The sequence below is a fragment of the Drosophila serrata genome, unplaced genomic scaffold (genome assembly GCF_035046125.1).
Source record: "Drosophila serrata isolate PLE 108 unplaced genomic scaffold, ASM3504612v1 contig_276, whole genome shotgun sequence".
NCBI lineage: Eukaryota > Metazoa > Arthropoda > Insecta > Diptera > Drosophilidae > Drosophila > Drosophila serrata.
In genome coordinates this window covers 5,580,287-5,598,630 of record NW_028257174.1, presented here as the reverse complement: position 1 = coordinate 5,598,630, position 18,344 = coordinate 5,580,287, and the positions used below count along the sequence as shown (strand labels likewise).

At 43.1% G+C, this 18,344-nt stretch overlaps 1 protein-coding gene across 1 annotated transcript in view; it reads left to right on the top strand.

Annotated features, from left to right (window-relative positions):
• The window catches only part of trol (terribly reduced optic lobes), a 63,534-nt gene that overhangs the window by 38,680 nt on the left and 6,510 nt on the right, over positions 1–18,344 (top strand). The window contains exons 20-35 of the mRNA XM_086835712.1: positions 239–319; positions 2,989–3,122; positions 3,196–3,289; positions 3,710–4,096; positions 4,165–6,407; positions 6,473–7,571; positions 8,503–8,667; positions 9,728–9,864; positions 9,926–10,106; positions 10,335–10,941; positions 11,012–11,274; positions 11,729–11,906; positions 11,971–12,371; positions 12,438–12,885; positions 13,480–13,723; positions 13,795–13,969. Coding sequence (XP_086691838.1) covers positions 239–319; positions 2,989–3,122; positions 3,196–3,289; positions 3,710–4,096; positions 4,165–6,407; positions 6,473–7,571; positions 8,503–8,667; positions 9,728–9,864; positions 9,926–10,106; positions 10,335–10,941; positions 11,012–11,274; positions 11,729–11,906; positions 11,971–12,371; positions 12,438–12,885; positions 13,480–13,723; positions 13,795–13,969 — 6,837 coding nt within the window. The remainder of the gene's footprint in view (positions 1–238; positions 320–2,988; positions 3,123–3,195; positions 3,290–3,709; positions 4,097–4,164; positions 6,408–6,472; positions 7,572–8,502; positions 8,668–9,727; positions 9,865–9,925; positions 10,107–10,334; positions 10,942–11,011; positions 11,275–11,728; positions 11,907–11,970; positions 12,372–12,437; positions 12,886–13,479; positions 13,724–13,794; positions 13,970–18,344) is intronic.

The following is an 18,344-nucleotide window of genomic DNA, read 5'->3' as shown; positions in this document are numbered from 1 at the left end:
GGCACCTGAGAACCCGAGAACTTGAGATCCTCAACCGAAGCACCAAAGGAGAAGCTCCCCAAATAACTCTCTCTCTCTTCCCCCTCAAAAATGTAGCTACTAACTAAGAACCAGGGCTAAGGCTACCTCCCACACAAAGAGTTGTATTTAGAAATCACACTCATAACACTAGACATAAGTTCAATCTATACTAGTTAACTAAAAGTTACTAATGGTAATGGTTATATCTTCCACACAGCCTCCGAACATTCTCCCGGATCCCGTGGATCAAATCAGTTGAATCTCAAAACCTATCCCGATAGCCAGATCATCAAGGAGAGTAAGTATCCTCTATAGCTCACAGTCTCTTTGTTTTGTCTCCCAATCTGAAAATATTACGCAAAAATAATGACATGACACCGTTATGTTCGATAAACCCCTAATTGCCGTTCTTTGTTCTCGTTAAATGCTTAACAAACCAATTTTTTTCAAAACCAAATATAAACTAAATAAATAAATAAAAAACCGCAGGATATATTAGGGAGGGTAAGTTGGCCTAACTACAAGTCACAGTCACCCCCACCGCACACAATTATGCATTATCGTAGTTCAGAGAGAATACTCGACCAGCACCTGGTTGTCCCTTAGCACCCACCAAGCACCATGAAAATCTGCACGATCCATTGGCTCGGAGTGGAGTTGTATATTTTGTCGAAATTCTTGAAAATCCCCACAAGTCCCCTGTTAGGCTTTAGATTCAAGCTACAAGCTAAATTACTTAGGAATGACGGCTTAATATCTATATATCTTAACTATATAGATATTTTAATGTAGCAATAAATCGATATTCTGTTTGATATATAAATATTTTCATATTTTCATACCCTTGCTGAAGACTATTATAATTTCAGTTAAAGGCTTAAAACTAAGTAGAGGAGTCATTTCCTACCCCTTAAATCATATATATTCTTAATCAGCATCAACAAAATTATATAGAAGAATAACTACTTAGAACTTACTTAGAACTAACTTACTTAACTTTATTCAAATAGCTTGACCTTAAATTTATACCAAAACAAATCTCGCACATCTGTGCATATGATTCCCAACTAGTTTTAACATCCCCGGAACGAAGTGACTGCCGCCGGCCAAGTCTCAGAAAGTGTTGTGTTACAAAAGTTGCAAGTCATTGTTTATTAGTGTTGAAAGTTAATTACTGGTTATAGATACTTAATGTTCAAAGATACTTACTGGTCATAGATACTTACTGTTCATACTTACTTACTGATCGTTATTTTCTGATCATAGTTACTTACTGTACTAAGTTACTTTCTGTTAAGAGTTATTTAATGTTCATAGATACTTACTGTTCAGAGTAACTTAATGTTCATACTTACTGATCATTGTTGATTAGTGTTCAAAGATACTTACTGGCCATAGATACTTACTGTTCAGAGTTAATTACTGATCATAGTTACTTACTGTTCAGAGTTCTATAAATCGTCGGATTGTTCCTATATCAGCTATATATATTTATATATATAGTCGTCCGATTCGGAATGCTCCTATTTATAAACTTGTAAAATTATATAAAAGAATAACGACTTAGTTTCATTCAAATAGCTTGCTCTTAAATGTGTACCAAAACAAATCTCGCACAGCTGTGCATATGATTCCCAACTAGTTCTAACATCCCCGGAACGAAGTGACTGCTGCCTGCGACGTCTCAGAAAGTGTTGTGTTACAAAAGTTGCAAGTCATTGTTTATTAGTGTTCAAAGTTAATTACTGTTCATAGATATCATACTTACTGGTCATAGTTACTTACAGGTCATACTTACTTACTGATCGTTATTTACTGATCATAGTTACTTACTGGTCTAAGTTACTTTCTCTTAAGAGTTATTTAATGTTCATACATACTTACTGTTCGGAGTAACTTAATGTTCATAGATACTTACTGATCAAAGTTACTTACTGATTATTGTTAATTAGTGTTCAAAGAGACTTACTGGCCATAGATACTTGCTGTTCAGAGTTAATTACTGATCATATTTACCTACTGTTCAGAGTTCTATAAATCGTCGGATTGTTCCTATATCAGCTATATATATGTATATATATAGTCGTCCGATTCGGCATGCTCCGATTTATAAACTTGTAGAAGTATATAGAAGAATAACTACTTAGTTTAATTCAAATAGCTTGCTCTTAAATGTGTACCAAAACACATCTCGCACATCTGTGCATATGATTCTCAACTAGTTCTAACATCTCCGGAACGAAGTGACTGCTGCCGGCCACGTCTCAGAAAGTGTTGTGTTACAAAAGTTGCAAGTCATTGTTTATTAGTGTTCAAAGTTAATTACTGATCATAGATACATACTGTTCATAGTTACTTACTGGACTAAGTTACTTACTGTTTATTGATACTTACTGATCATAGTTACTTATTGGTCATAGACACTTATTGCTCATAGTTAATTACTTATCATAGTTAATTACTTATCATAGTTATTTACTGATCATTGTTACTTACTGATCATAGTTTGACTTGGCTGTTGCTGCTGATCAAGAATATATATACGATATTTTAAACTGAGCCTGAACTATACAACTATATAAACAGGTTCTTCCAAATGAAAGTCTTAGATAAGTTTAAAATAATATAAATATTTTCACGTCATCGATATTTTGTAAATATCAAACTTGATTATAAATATTTGAAATGCAATGCCTATTTTTCAATATATCAAACACTATGCTATTTTCGATATATTTTTGTAACTGCTTTCGATACACATCCCTAAATGTATACAAGTTGTATTTAAGTGTTTTATATGAATATTATTATATATACATATATATTAGCCTTGTATCCCCCCCTTAGAGTCTTGTTCCCGCAAAACCTTATCCTTTTATCCTACCTTATATCTTAGCTCGTTTTCCTTATTATACCCCAAAAAATTGGCTCTTTTACTTACCCCAATTTGTGTGGTTCACCTGCCAGGTCGCGAGGTGATCTTCCGTTGCCGTGACGAAGGTCCTGCCCGCGCCAAGGTCAAGTGGTCACGTCCCGGTGGACGTCCCCTTCCGCCCGGTTTCACAGATCGCAATGGACGCCTGGAGATACCCAATATTCGAGTGAGTAGATCGTATAGAGTATATTTAATATATCTTTTGTACTAACTATATCTTTTAATCCTGTTCTAAATAGGTTGAGGATGCCGGCACCTATGTATGCGAAGCTGTGGGCTATGCCAGCTACATTCCCGGACAGCAGGTCACCGTCAATCTCAATGTCGAACGCTGTGAGTATGATTCCCTAGTTCTAGATAGCATTCTGGATACATAGGTTGCTTAGAATGTAAAATATATATAAGATCCAAAAGATATATCCAAGATATTTGTATTAAATGCAAGCAGCCTGGGGAGAGCACAAGTTTGAGGAGCTGCGCTCTAATCGCATACGTTATGGCACTGTACCCCACATTGATCTGGAGTTTTTTGGCCTAGGTAGGAGGTTTCTCTACAAAACCTGTGACTGAAGGGGATTACTATCCTGTTTCGTCCAGGTTAAGTTGTGTTTAGAATTAACTAATAACTTTACTTTATTACCCACCAAATGCCGCTTATGGCTGTGGAATGGTAAGCTATTTGATTTGCTTCTTGTTTAGTTTAATTGATTGCTACCTCAATTTATTATTAATTAATCTATCTATCTTCCATAGACAACGAACTGGCTTCCCGTCCATCATCAGCCTGTACCGAATACCAGGCGACTTGTATGAACAACGAATGCATTGACAAATCTGCCATTTGTGATGGCATTCCCCATTGCTCGGATGGTTCCGATGAGCAAAGCTGCAGCCAGGGTAGAAAGTGTCAACCCAATCAGTTCATGTGCTCCAATTCCAAGTGCATTGATCGCACCTGGCGCTGTGATGGTGAGAATGATTGCGGTGACAATTCCGATGAGGCCACCTGTGACCCAGAGCCAAGCGGTTCTCCCTGCCGATACAGTGAATTCCAGTGCCGCAGTGGTCACTGTATTCCCAAGAGCTTCCAGTGTGACGATGTCAGTGATTGCAGGGATGGCAGCGATGAAGTGGGTTGCAGTAAGTAGAAATCTTCCACTAGAATTTCCTTCTTCCATAATAACTATTAAACCACTTTATTTATACAGTTGCCCCGCTGGCTATTCGACCACCGCCGCCGGTGAAGAACCTCCTGGAGGGTGAATCCCTTGACCTGACCTGCGTAGCCACTGGCACTCCCACACCCACAATTGTGTGGCGTCTCAACTGGGGTCATGTTCCGGAGAAATGTGAATCTAAGAGCTACGGCGGCACTGGCACTCTCCACTGTCCGGACATGAGGCGTGTCGATAGCGGTGCCTATTCCTGCGAGATCATCAACACCAGAGGCACCACCTTTGTCACTCCCGATACCATTGTGACGGTGACACAACAGAGAACCGATGTCTGCGAGGCTGGATTCTTCAATATGCTGGCCAGGAAGGCGGACGAGTGTGTCAAGTGCTTCTGCTTCGGCGTGGCCAGCTCTTGTGACAGTGCCAATCTCTTCACCTATGCCATCCAACCGCCAATCCTATCGCATCGCGTGGTCAGCGTGGAGCTGAGTCCCCATCGCCAGATCGTGATCAATGAGGCCGCACCGGGACAGGATCTGTTGACCCTGCATCATGGCGTCCAGTTCCGGGCATCGAATGTGCACTTTGGCGGTCGGGAGACACCCTACCTGGCCCTGCCCACGGAATATATGGGAAATCAATTGAAATCCTATGGCGGTAATTTACGCTACGAGGTGAGCTACATGGGCAATGGACGACCCATCAATGGACCAGATGTGATCATCACAGGCAATCGCTTCACCCTCACTCATCGGGCACGCACCCAGCCGGGACAGAACAATAAGGTGAGCATTCCCTTCCTGCCGGGTGACTGGCAGAAACCCGATGGCCGCCGGGCTACACGAGAGGAGATTATGATGATTCTGGCCAATGTGGATAACATCCTCATCCGGCTGGGCTATCTGGATAGTACTGCACGCGAGGTGGATTTGATTAACATTGCCCTGGACTCGGCCGGATCCGCAGACAAGGGTCTGGGCAGTGCCTCACTCGTGGAGATGTGCTCCTGCCCACCGGGTTACGTTGGCGACAGCTGCGAGGCCTGTGCCCCCGGCTATGTCCGCCAGCCTGGAGGCCCCTGGCTGGGACACTGTGTGCCCTTCACCCCCGAACCGTGCCCGGCTGGAACCTATGGCGACCCGCGACGTGGTGTGCCCTGCAAGGAATGCCCCTGCCCGCAGAGTGGCAGCAATAACTTTGCCAGCGGCTGTCAATTGAATCCCGATGGTGATGTGATCTGCTCCTGCCACGAGGGCTACACGGGCAGACGCTGCGAGAGCTGTGCCGCTGGCTATCAGGGTGATCCCCTTGTGCCTGGCGGTGGATGCCGCAGGATTCCCGATTCCACATGCAACGTCGATGGCACTTTGAGCATCAATGCCGATGGAAGCTGCCACTGCAAGGACATGGTAATTGGTGACAAGTGCGACAGCTGTGCGGCGCAGAGTTTCCATTTGAACTCCTTCACCTATACCGGCTGCATGGAGTGCTTCTGCAGTGGTCTCCAGGTGGATTGCAGCAGCAGTTCCTGGTATCGCGACCAAGTGTCCAGCACCTTTGGCTCGTTCCACAACCGAGTGAACCATGGTTTCGAGCTGGTCAACGACTACACTCGACCCAATCCCGAGGCTTTGCCTGTGGCCTTCTCGGAGGCGCGCAGCGAGCTGAGCTTCAGCGGATCGGCTGACAATGGAGGTGACACTCTGTATTGGAGCCTGCCAGCAGTGTTCCTGGGCAACAAACTCACCGCCTATGGTGGCAAGCTGAGCTATACCCTGAGCTACAGTCCCCTGCCCAGTGGCATTATGTCCCGGAACAGTGCCCCCGATGTGGTCATCAAGAGTGGCGAGAACCTGATGCTCATCCATTACCGCAAATCCCAAGTGAGTCCCAGTGCGGCCAATACCTATGCGGTGGAGATCAAGGAGAGCGCCTGGCAGCGCAGCGATGGCCAGTTTGCCAATCGGGAGCATGTCCTGATGGCTTTAAGCGACATCAAGGCCATCTATATTAAGGCCACATACACGACCAGCACCAAGGAGGGATCACTGCGTCAGGTGACCCTGGACACGGCCACCACCACCAATGTGGGCACACAGCGTGCCTACGAAGTGGAGCAGTGTCGCTGCCCACCGGGTTATCTTGGACTCTCTTGCGAGACCTGCGCCCCTGGCTACAAGCGTGATCAGGACTCTGGCCTCTATTTGGGTCTTTGTGTGCCCTGTGAATGCAATGGACACTCCACCCAGTGTCACGGCGAGACGGGAGAGTGTGAGGTGAGTTGGAATCAAACGTAATTACAATTGATTTCTTGTTAATTTTATTGGTTTCGTTACTTTAGAACTGTGCTGACAACACCGAGGGCCCCAATTGTGATCGCTGCTCCTCTGGCTATGTGGGTGATGCCACGCGTGGCACTCCCTATGACTGCGAACCGGACACTGGCTATCCACCGCCACGTCCGCCAGTAGGTCCGGGCAACCAGACCCTTGGCGAGTGCGATAGATGGTGCCATTCGGATGGCACCCAGGCCTGCCGCGATAGCTACTGCCAGTGCAAACCGAATGTGATTGGTGATCAGTGCGATCAGTGTCGTCCCGGTACCTATGGTTTATCTGGACGCAATCCCGATGGCTGCAAGGAATGCTACTGCTCTGGCCTGGCCACACAGTGCAGCTCTGCAGAGTTGTATCGCCAACTGATACCGGTGGACTTTATCCAAACGCCGCCGTTGCTGACGAACGAAAATGGTGACATCGAGGGTGATGTTTCGCAGGATTTGAGGCACGACCTGGCCACCAATATGTACACTTACTCGCATTTGACTTACCTGCCCAAGTACTGGAGTCTGCGGGGCAGTTTGCTGGGCAACCAGCTGCTTGCCTACGGTGGTCTCTTGCAATACCGCCTGGTGGTGGAGTCGTATGGCAACTACCAGCCCGGCTACGATGTGATCCTCAGCGGCAATGGTCTGAAGCTGATCTGGTCACGAAACGATGGAGATTCCGAGGCCGAGAATTATAGTGTTCGTCTGCATGAGGATGAGAACTGGCAGCGCAAGGATCGTGACTCTGCCCGTCCCGCCACACGTTCCGACTTCATGTCTGTCCTGTCCAATCTGGAGGCCATCCTGATCCGAGCCACACCCAAGGTGCCCACGGAGCGTACTTCGATTCGTGATATTATCCTGGAGACTGCAGTGTCCGTCGCTATGCCCGGTGCCACGCATGCCGCCGATATCGAGGTGTGCCAATGTCCGCCCGGCTATACGGGTAACTCCTGTGAGGTCTGTGCCCCGTTGCATTATCGCGATGCGTCCGGAGTGTGCCGTCAGTGTCCTTGTGAGTCTGCGAACAGCGAATCCTGCGGCCTGGGCGCCGGTGGATATGTACAGTGCAAGTGCAAGCCACGCTGGAAGGGTGACCTCTGTCGGGAGATTGGTAAGTGAAGAAATCATTATTCATAATTACTACATTATCCACACATCCAAACACCGCTCTACCCCAGCCCCCATCTATCCCCTATGCTCACACAGTGGCCTCCTCCTGCATACTCTCACCAGCTACAAGGCATACTCTCTCTTCGGCTAGCGTTGCGGGGTATACTGTAGTCGTGTTGATGTATGTAACAGACGGAGGGAAGCCTCTCCTATATCATATAGTCTTTATATATACATATATGCGCTCTCATGCCCGCTCAGAGTTTGCCAAGTACCCTTAAGGTTAATTAACTAGGGATCTGTCAATGCTTTAACCGAACCCTTTGGTATACTTAATTTTATCCAGCCTACGAGCTTTCATACATAACATCAAATCCTTTGGTGTTAAAGAAGTCGAAAAAATAGTTGACGCTCAGGATCTAAAAGTATTACCACCTAACCCTTTGGTATGTCCAACTTAAATAACCTAAGGAGTTATTTTAAAGTGTTTTGAGTAAAAAATAAAAGTCCCATAACTCGGGAACTATAGTAGCTACCACCAAACCCTTTGGTATGCCTAACTTTCTTTACCTTAAGAGTGATTATAAAAAGTTTCAAGTCTCAAAGTCATAAAAATAAAAAGATATACTAGTAATTGGGCTTACTTTGAGCAATTCTGAGCCCTGGGCATCACATGATCGGTATCCATCGATCATCCAGCTCTTACCTCTTTTATTTACTCTCTCCTTTCTCTCGGACTTTGTTTTTGTCATTACTCCTACTTCGCCGTCTACCCCTACCTACTTTCCCCAATCCAACCTCATCATCGACTCTGAAAAACAAAACCAATTGAAATTCGATATTGAAATTATTATGAAAAATCAAATTGAATCTAAAAAATTTGCAAATCACCAAACAACAAACAAACATCCTACCATCCATCCACATTCTAGACACATCGCCCATTATCGAAGAACCGCCCAAGAAATGTGATATTCGCGAGGGCTATCAGTTGAATATCGCGGAGAACGAGACAATCTCGTATAATGACACGCTGCAGATATATAAGGGCAACAGAATCATAGGAAATATAACCAAGCTGAGCTACCGCTGCCGAGGTTCGCTCCATCGAAGTGCTCGTGCTCCACTTTAGCCACTGAGCACCACAATTTCGTAGCTTTCTGTCTCTCACACAATCACCTATATCCAAAAAAAAAAAAAAACAAACAACAAAATTAAATATCAGCACAACTCCCCTAAAACTCTCTCCTAAAAAAAGTACTTCTCCAGCGTAGATTTTTGTGTAGAGCTCTCTGTGTCTAAAAACCAAAAGAAATTATAGAGAAGTTTCGCTGTAACTGGGTTAGCTCCCTCTGTCTCCTCCATCCTCTCTCCACCTATCTCTTTCTCTCTCTTAAAGTATACACAAATTTTGTGATCTTTCGGTGATCTAAACCTAAAATTAGTCTCTGTCACTATGTGTCTTAGTACTTGTCCCACTCAAGTAGTTGTTTGCCGGCGTAGTCCTCTTCGTCCTCTGTCTCTGTGTGTATATTATCTGTTTTATATATATTGTACCAATCGCAGGATGTGCAAATCAAGTAAAGCCAAGGACAATTGGCCCAGAGGATTCTACCATACAGTTACTCGTAGCCAACTAACCCGAGACTCTGTTCAGTGTGTTCCTACCCCACATGTAACCCACAGTGCGTTTCATTGCCATAGGTTCAGACTTTAGGTCTGAATGAAGGACCTAACCACAAGTTTTTCTAGTACTAACCCCATGTCTCTTATTAGTGATCGATTGATTTGCTTTGATTTCACCGAAATAAAATCCAAGTTAATACCTTAAAAAATAGTTTGTGTAAATAAAATAAAAGTATCAAGTTGCAATTGCCCCCGAAGCGCACTGTCTTTGTGTCTCTTTGTATACCTAACCCCTCGGAGTTAGCTCCGAGATGGGATCTCAGTCCCAATAGTAGTCCAAACTTCGTTGTACTTCCCCTGATATAGGTGTCATTAAACCGCAACCACCTGTCACTAACACCTTATCGAAACAAAAGGCCTTACCCATTGTGCCGTAAGGAACTCTGCATTCTTCTTATTTTATTTGGGTTGTTCCTGGCTAGCGAAAGGCCTTGCCTAATTCAAAACTCTTTATACCCCTCGCTACTCTAGACAACGGCTCACCACAGAGTCCGAATGTGACTGGCTTCAGCCAGATCATTGTGTCCATTTCCAAGCCGGAAATCACCATAGTGCCCGTGGGTGGATCCCTAACCCTTACCTGCAACGGCTACATGCGACGGAACAATGTAAGTCATGGAATTAGTTTGTGTTTTATATGGATTTAACTATAATTTGTGGTATTTGCAGGACCCTGTCTTTGTGAGCTGGCACAAGGAGAACAGTCGCATGACCCAGGAGTCGGAGGTTCGTGGCGGTACACTGTATCTGTATAACCTGAAGATTGATGATTCTGGCACCTACACTTGCCGTGCCATTAGCAATGAAACATCTGAATTGTTTGAGGATCGTATCTCCATCACCATTACCCGTAAGTTCTGGCTTTATTTTCTTACTCTCTGAATCTTAAAATTAACAATTTAAAATTATAAAATTTCTAAAAAATGCCTACGCTGAAACAAAAGGATATGCCAAGGAAATGCTGGCACGCTATGGTATTTCAAGCTTAGAATTTACTTACTCACTTATTTATATTGCCTTTTTAAACTCTATAATATATGCTATATATACTAATAAATCTTTATTATTCTTCCAACAGCTGAGAGCCAACGCAGACCCGCCCAGATTGTCAATTTGCCCAACCATGTGACCTTCGAGGAGTATCAGCAGAATGAGATCGTTTGCGAGGTGGAAGGTAATCCCACGCCGACTGTCACCTGGACACGCATCGATGGCCAAGTGGATGCCCACTCAAGGACCTATGGCAATAGCCTGATCTTTGATTCGCCACGGAAATCCGACGAAGGTCGCTACCGTTGCCAGGCTGAGAATAATCTGAATCGCGATGAGAAATACGTCCAGGTGTATGTCCAGAGCAGTGCTCCGCCACCGAATCCGCCGCGTGATCGTCTGTATATCCAACCGGAGGAGCATAATGGTGTGGCCGGTGAATCCTTCCGTCTTACCTGCCAGACAACGAGTGTGGCCAGCCTGAGATACGAGTGGTCCCAGGAGGGCTATCCGATTTCCGCCTCCGGTTCGCGTAACATCTTCATCAATGGCAACACCCTGGAGGTGCGAGATGCCAGCGATCGTGACTCTGGTACCTACACCTGTGTGGCCTTTGATCCACGCACTCGTCGCAATTTCACCGCCGATGCTCGTGTTTACATTGAGCCTAATCACCAGCCACCGATTGTCGATGGGTAAGTTGAATCCTTAGTTGATAACCCCAAGATCTGTATCTCTCTAACATTTGTTTGTTTTTTGTTGCAGTGTCGGTCCCACAATTGTGCCCTTGGAGGAGCTAATTGTGGTGGAGCAGGGTCGTGATCTGAGCGTTACCTGCCAGGCCAGTGGCTCACCGCATCCGTCTGTGAAATGGACCAAGGTGCATGACCAGATGGCCAACAATGTCCATGTCAGCGGCAATGTCTTGACCATTTATGCAGCCCGTCCTGAGAATCGTGGTCCGTACTCCTGCATAGCCGAGAGCAGCCATGGCACCATTCAGTCTAGCACGAATATCGACATTGAACGTAAGTGGTCAGAGATCCAGATCTGAGATATATTCTACATCCTTTACTGTAGCTTTAGCTTAATAACTAGCTAGGTCTCGTTGTTGTCTAGCTGAGGCCAAGGGTTAACTCCTACAGGATCTCCCCTGATCTCAGCTGAACTCCAAACTCTATCTCTCTTTGAGGAGAATAAGATCCCCAGCTAACCATGTCTTTGCTATCTTGTCTCTCGTCCTGTTGTCTCTCTCTTTCTTCCCCCATAAACACTAACACTGATTTTTACCCTTTTTGAAAACTATTATTTAAACCTGAAACCTAAAAACCTGACCCCGCCCCTTGACCTCTTGATTTGCATTTTGAAACCAAAAAAATAACACACACTTAGTGCACAAGAGTGGAGTCGGTAATAAGACAGGTCCGCACAATCTGATCCTTATACTAATCGGTGCCACCACCATCGTTTGCTTGTTTGCAGCTCGGGAGCGGCCGAGCATTAAGATAGAGTCCGATCCCATCCAGACCTCCTTGGTGGGCGCCCAGGCGTCGCTATATTGCACAGCCACTGGCATACCCGAGCCGAGCGTGGAGTGGGTACGCGTTGATGGCCAGCCGCTCTCGCCACGCCATCAGGTAGAAGGTCGTGGTTATGTTGTGTAAGTGCTCCTTAAATTGTCTTTTAGAGGATTCATTTATATTAATTCAAAAATACATTTGCAGGATTTCTGACATTGTGATTGCCGATGCCGGTGACTACGAGTGCCGGGCCAGGAATGAGGTTGGAGAGGCCTCTGGCGTTGCCACAATAAGGGTACTCGAGGCACCACTGGTGGAAATCCGACCCAGTGAGCACATTCGCCTCACCGAAGGCGATGAGCTGGAGCTGGAATGCATTGCCAGTGGCTATCCCAATCCCCAAGTCGAATGGTCGTCCACAGGTCAACAAAATACACGCGGTCTGACCGGAGGTCTGGGCGGCAGCAATACTGCTGAGATTCATATATATCGCGTCACCCAGGCCCATGCCGGAATCTACACTTGCACAGGCACCAACGAGGTGGCCACCGATCAGCGCAGCGTTCGCGTCGAGGTCCATCCCAAGCGTGGTGATGTTGGCATACGTAGGTGTTCCCCCAAGGGATGTACATCTGTGAAAGGGTAGTCTCTCACTTTCTCTCTCCCCTTAGATGATGACGACGATGGCAACAATCAGGGACCGGAGCCAGGATCTGGTCCTGGACAGCTTCAGCCACGCATGGATCAACTGCAGACGAATATCGGCGACAATGTGACACTGACCTGCGGTCTTCCGGCGCAACTAAATCCACGCTGGGAGCGTGTCGATGGCGCTCCTCTGCCCAGCAATGCCCACATTACCCGCAATAGTCTAGTGATAGTGTTCGTCCAGGAGGAGAATCTGGGACAGTATCGCTGCAGTGCTGTGAATCCCGCTGGCCATGTGGTTTCCTTTGTGGTGCGAGAATTGGTTCAACTACCACTGCCCCAGATTACCTTCTATCCGAAGATACCGTTGAGGGTCGAGGCCGGACGCAACGTGGACATTTATTGTCAGGTGACCAATGCCCGTCCCGAGGATGTTTACTGGAGCACCGATAATGGTCGCCCACTGCCCAGGTATGGATTTATTTATTAACTTGATTATTCATCTATCCATTTATTCATTTATCCATCTGTGCATTTATCCATTTATACATTTATCCTTCTATCCATTCTATGCATTCTTTGCATTCTATTCAATTTATCTGTTCTTTCAATTCTACTCATTCTATCTATTATATCCATTCTATACATTCTATCCATTCTATCTATTATATCCAGTCTATCCATTCTATCCATTCCATAGAATTATCCATCTATCCATCTATATATTCTATCCAGTCTATCCATCTATCCATTCTATCCATTCTATCTATTCTTTCCATTCTTTCCATTCTATCCATTCTATCAATTTGATCAATTTTATACATTTTATCCATTCTATCCTTTTTATCCATTCTTTCCATTCATTCCATTGTATTCATTGTATCCATTCCAGCCATTCTATTCACTCTATCCATTCTATGTATCTATCCATTTATCCATCTATTCATTTATCCATTTATCCGTTCTATCTATCTATTTATTTGTATATCTATTTATCTATCTATATCTAATCCATCCTTATCCCTGATTTGGCTATCACTGAACCCCATTGATTCACTCCGCCAGCTCCGTTCGCATCGAGGGTAATGTCCTGCGCTTCGAGGCCATCACTCCGGCTGATGCCGGTGGCTATCGATGCACTGCCTCCAATGCCTATGGCAATCGCACTGCAACCCACCAGGTCCAGGTCAAGCCCCCCTATTACCAACCCCTGCCCCAGTCGCAGGTGCAAGAGGCCCGTGAGGGCGATAGCATTCAGCTCCGCTGCTCGGCCACGCAGTATGGCGTCGAAGTGAATGTCAATACCCAGGTGAGTATGCCAAGAGTAAGTCCTTGCATCCTTGAACCATCTTTGTAATACTCGTGGTCTTCTTCTCACAGTTCCGTTGGCATCGCGAGGATGGCAGTGAGTTGCCCCATAATGCTCGCCCGGACAGCCAAGTGCTGATCCTTACCCAACTTCGGCCAGAGGATGAGGGTCGCTATATCTGCGAACAGTACGATGTGGCCAGAGGACGAAGCCTGCCGCCGAGCTCCGTTGATTTGAAAGTTATAAGTGAGTAATACCCAGCGGGTTTTGGGTTCCCGGTTTCCCTCAGGCTCCAGGCTTCCCAGTCCTGTCCGACAAATGCGAAAGGACGAAAGCCAAAGCAGCCTCATCTCCTATCTCTTCCTCTCTGTCCCCCTGAAAATTTTAAAATTTTAAACCAAAAAAGAAATATATATGAATATTAATATTGATAAGATGAAGGAAAGAAACCGAATCGCCCGACCCATTTTTGACCCTGTTAGGCCAGCCCAACAATCGAAAATCAAATGAACTAAAAGCCAGAAACAACCAAAAAAAAATATATATAAACAAATAAATCTTAAAGAAAAAGAGGATAAACTTTAACCAGAGAATAAAGTTCGAAAGGAATTTCCCCCCAGTTAATGTCCAAGGACTAGGCTTTGTTTAAGCAGGTTAGATCGTTCGCTGATTTTACTAATTCACCACTATCTCTCTATATATACAAACACACGACTCTATATCAACTTGAATACGCCTCTATATATATATACATATATAGAAAACACATCTATGTACACGTATCTGTTAACCTAAGCTTAAAACCGACCTAAATCAGCTAATTAAGCAACAACAAAAACCTGTAAATATGCAAAAGGAAATTGCCATCAAAACAAATCGAACACAATGTCTATGTATGTATGTCCCACACTGTAGGGAGCAGGGTTTTACACACAAACACACACGAATACACTCTGTATATAACCAAAAGCGATATATATATATTTATATCGGTCGAAAATCGATCAATATATATCGTTCATTTGCAAATACTTTACAAAACATTTTGGTGATGACTTCACAAAACGACAACTCAGCTCCCGACCCGTGTTAAACGATATATATGTAGATATATATATATATGCATGCAAAGCCAAGAATATTGAAAAAAAAAAAAATCTTGAAAAAAGAATTCTCTTTGAATTATGATTTTTGTTTTCGAAATTGTAGAAACCTAAGCTGCCAAAAACACACATATATATACATATATATTTACGAACGAACATTTATCTTTTTTTCAAACTTGATAAATCTTAAGTTTACCCAAAAATGGCTGCCAAAGTAAAAAAAAAAAACAAACCAAAAACATTACAAACATTGCTAATACGATACACTTAAGTAAACCCCACTAAAAAGTGAGAAATAAAACATAAATATTAACATTAAAAACTTGCACAACAAAACTGTGTAAAGCAAACAACAATTGTAACATATATCTTTTTATTTATTTTCAAAAGACTCTTGCAGTAATAGAATTATTTAAAAATGTATTGCAAAAAGTTGATCCGAGTTTACAAAATAACCCAAGATTTTTTTATAATTTAAATAATATTTTAAAATTGAACTGCAAGGGTATTTCAAGCGTCGGTACTCCGAGGCTCATCTTCTATTTGTGTTGTCTTTATTTTATTAACAAGCTTTTAATGGTGTCGGCTTTCCCCCATCATCGGAGAGATATTGTATCTTTACTGGGCTTTAAGTATCTGTTCGATTAAGTTTTTCTTTTTAAAAGGTTATGGGTTATCTAATGGTCCACTGTTTGTTTGTGTTTTTGTGTAAAAATAAGTGTAAATCAATCATAAAGTTAATTAACTAAAATAGTCACTGCACACAAGTTCTCTCTCTTCACCTCTGTGTACTCTCTGTACTTTATACTCTATAATCTCGACTCTTTACCTGCCACCTCATCACCTGAATTGCACTGAAAAAAAATATATAAAAATATACAACATAAAAAATAGCACCAACGTAACTGTAAATAATAACTTTAAACACTCTTAATGATGTCCTTTTTAAATCAGTTAAAATCAGTCAAACAGTCAGCTGTCAGTGAGAGGAAGTATCCTATATTCAGAATCAGAAATCTATAGTTTTTACAGAGATTTTAAGATTTTTAATTTTTGCAATGAAAGAAACAAATAGAAAACACATTAATTAAACTCATAATTTATTTCTTTCTCTCTCACGCTTTTCTCTCTCTCTCTCTCTCCCACTTTCTTACATGTGCGCTTGTTGAAATATATATATTTTTAAATTTACCTTTTAATTTGACTCTTAAATGGTATATACATTATATGAAAAAAACAAAACAAAACACAAACAAATTTAATGGTATGGCATGCAACAATGCAACTCAAAAAACAAACACGATAAATCGATCGATAAATCAATCAATCCAACGACCAATCAACGCCACAATCGAACCGCCAACGAAACAACGAACATAAAAAATCAACAAATATATATATTAATATATATATATTGAAATGTGATAAATCTAGGATACAATCCGTACCCGTTCAAGGGCCACAGCCCCAAAGATATGCCCTGCATGTTTCTGTATATCTGTACAGGTGTGTTACCACATCCCCAGCCGCCCAATCGAATCTAGAAATCGCAGCGAGCCTTCCTTATAAACACAAACTTTATATTATCCTTATCCTTACATATTTTTATTTTTTGTTTTATTTTATTTTCGTTAATTATTATTTTTTTATTATTTGTTTCGCATTTGTTTTGTATTATTAATCTAATGATCTTGAAAAATAATTTGTATTATGTAACATACTACTGCCTAACCCCCTAGAGCAATACAAGTTTTATATAAAAAAAAAGAAAAATGAAAGAAAACCCAAAATAATATCACATAAAAAAAACCTATACGGTTGATATTTTTTAATGACCACAAAAACCCTCATTATACAGAAATCCTGAAATCCTCTAATATATAATAATATCACGATCCCGATTAGAAGATCACTCTCCTCTAGTCTTTAGTCTCCAATCTCCAGTCTCCTGCCTCCAGCATGTGTGTGTGTGGAGAATAAGTAATTTTCGTAGCTTTACCTGGGCTTAGGGTAGATCTCCCTGCTCCTACCCTTTTGGTTTTTTATACCCATCCTGTACATATATATATAGTATATAGCCAGGTTGAGGTACTAACTTGCAACCGATGGGCTTAGTGCTGAATGTGAGGCTGCATATACTTTGCTAATTTTATTTATTTTGTGCATTTCCACAACGAAATACTGAAAATACAAAACAATACCAATAATAATGAAATTACTGAAATATCAAAAAATACTTTAAATACTAAATATTATACCAAACAAAAAAATACTCACATTGTACGGAAACCTACTGAAAATTAACGATATATCGTAAAAATCAAAAACATCGAAACATAAGCAGACTTCAAAAGCGGCAAACTAACGCCTGCGAAACACTTGACCTCCGGATCGGCTGCAGTGCGTCCAGCTCCACCGTCCACTGTCGCTGCATATGCCTGCCAGCCCAGCGATTTCAAGTGCGTCTCGCATCCGCACACCTGCATCCGGGCGGGAATGGTGTGCGATGGTATCTACGACTGTACGGATCATTCGGATGAGTTCAATTGCATTGCCGGAAGTAGGGGCAAGTCGACATCGAGTGGCAGTTTCAAGCGCTGGAAGAAGGATCTCGGCAGGAGCCCAAGGACAATGCGTGGAGAAGATGGACAAAGGATGAGGATCAGGAAGCGGCATCTCACGGAGCTGATGGGCAGCGGTTGGTCCCAAGTTATCTCTCTCTTCCCACAACCCAGCACTGCAAATGACCCGTCCTACTCCCTCTCTCTCTCTCTCTCAATCTATCTATCTTTCTCTATCTATAGTAGCATATCCTTAACTCCTCTTTGTATCCTGTTCCTCGCACCTTTCCGTTCCCCAACACTTAAACTCAACTGTACCCAGCTGTTATACAATTTCGTTCCTCTTTCCCTTTGTCTCAACTGTACCAATCCCCACGTATCCTTTTTATCTTCTATATCTTTCTATCCCATCCTTTTCCCATCCTGTTTCTACCCCTCGCTGTCTAATTCCCTTATGCTCGTGGGTGCACAAAATCGTAGAGTTGAAACGATTGCAATTGGCACTCAATGGATAAGGGTCTATCGATATCCGATAACCGATAACCGACCAGCGAAATAACCGATCAACAAACAGCACCAATTACAAGCTTCCTGTGGATGCTATCAAGGAGCAAACGACGCACGCACTCGATGGGTTTCAAGTAGCTTAAGACGTAACCGTTAACGATGATGAAAGTAACCAACAAGTATTGATAAACGATAACCAAACGATCTGCCAAACGATCGATCGCATAACCTAGATACTTTTGCAGCATTCTTCAGGTTTCGGCTATATGTATATATATAAATATGATCTGCATGCGCCAGGCTACGGCTACGATATGTTACTAACTATAGCTTGTAATTTAGTTTAGAATCTTTTGAAATTATTGTATATAACACTAAACATTTACAAGCACATACACACACACATAAACATATACATACGCACAGTCACCCGATAAATGATAGATA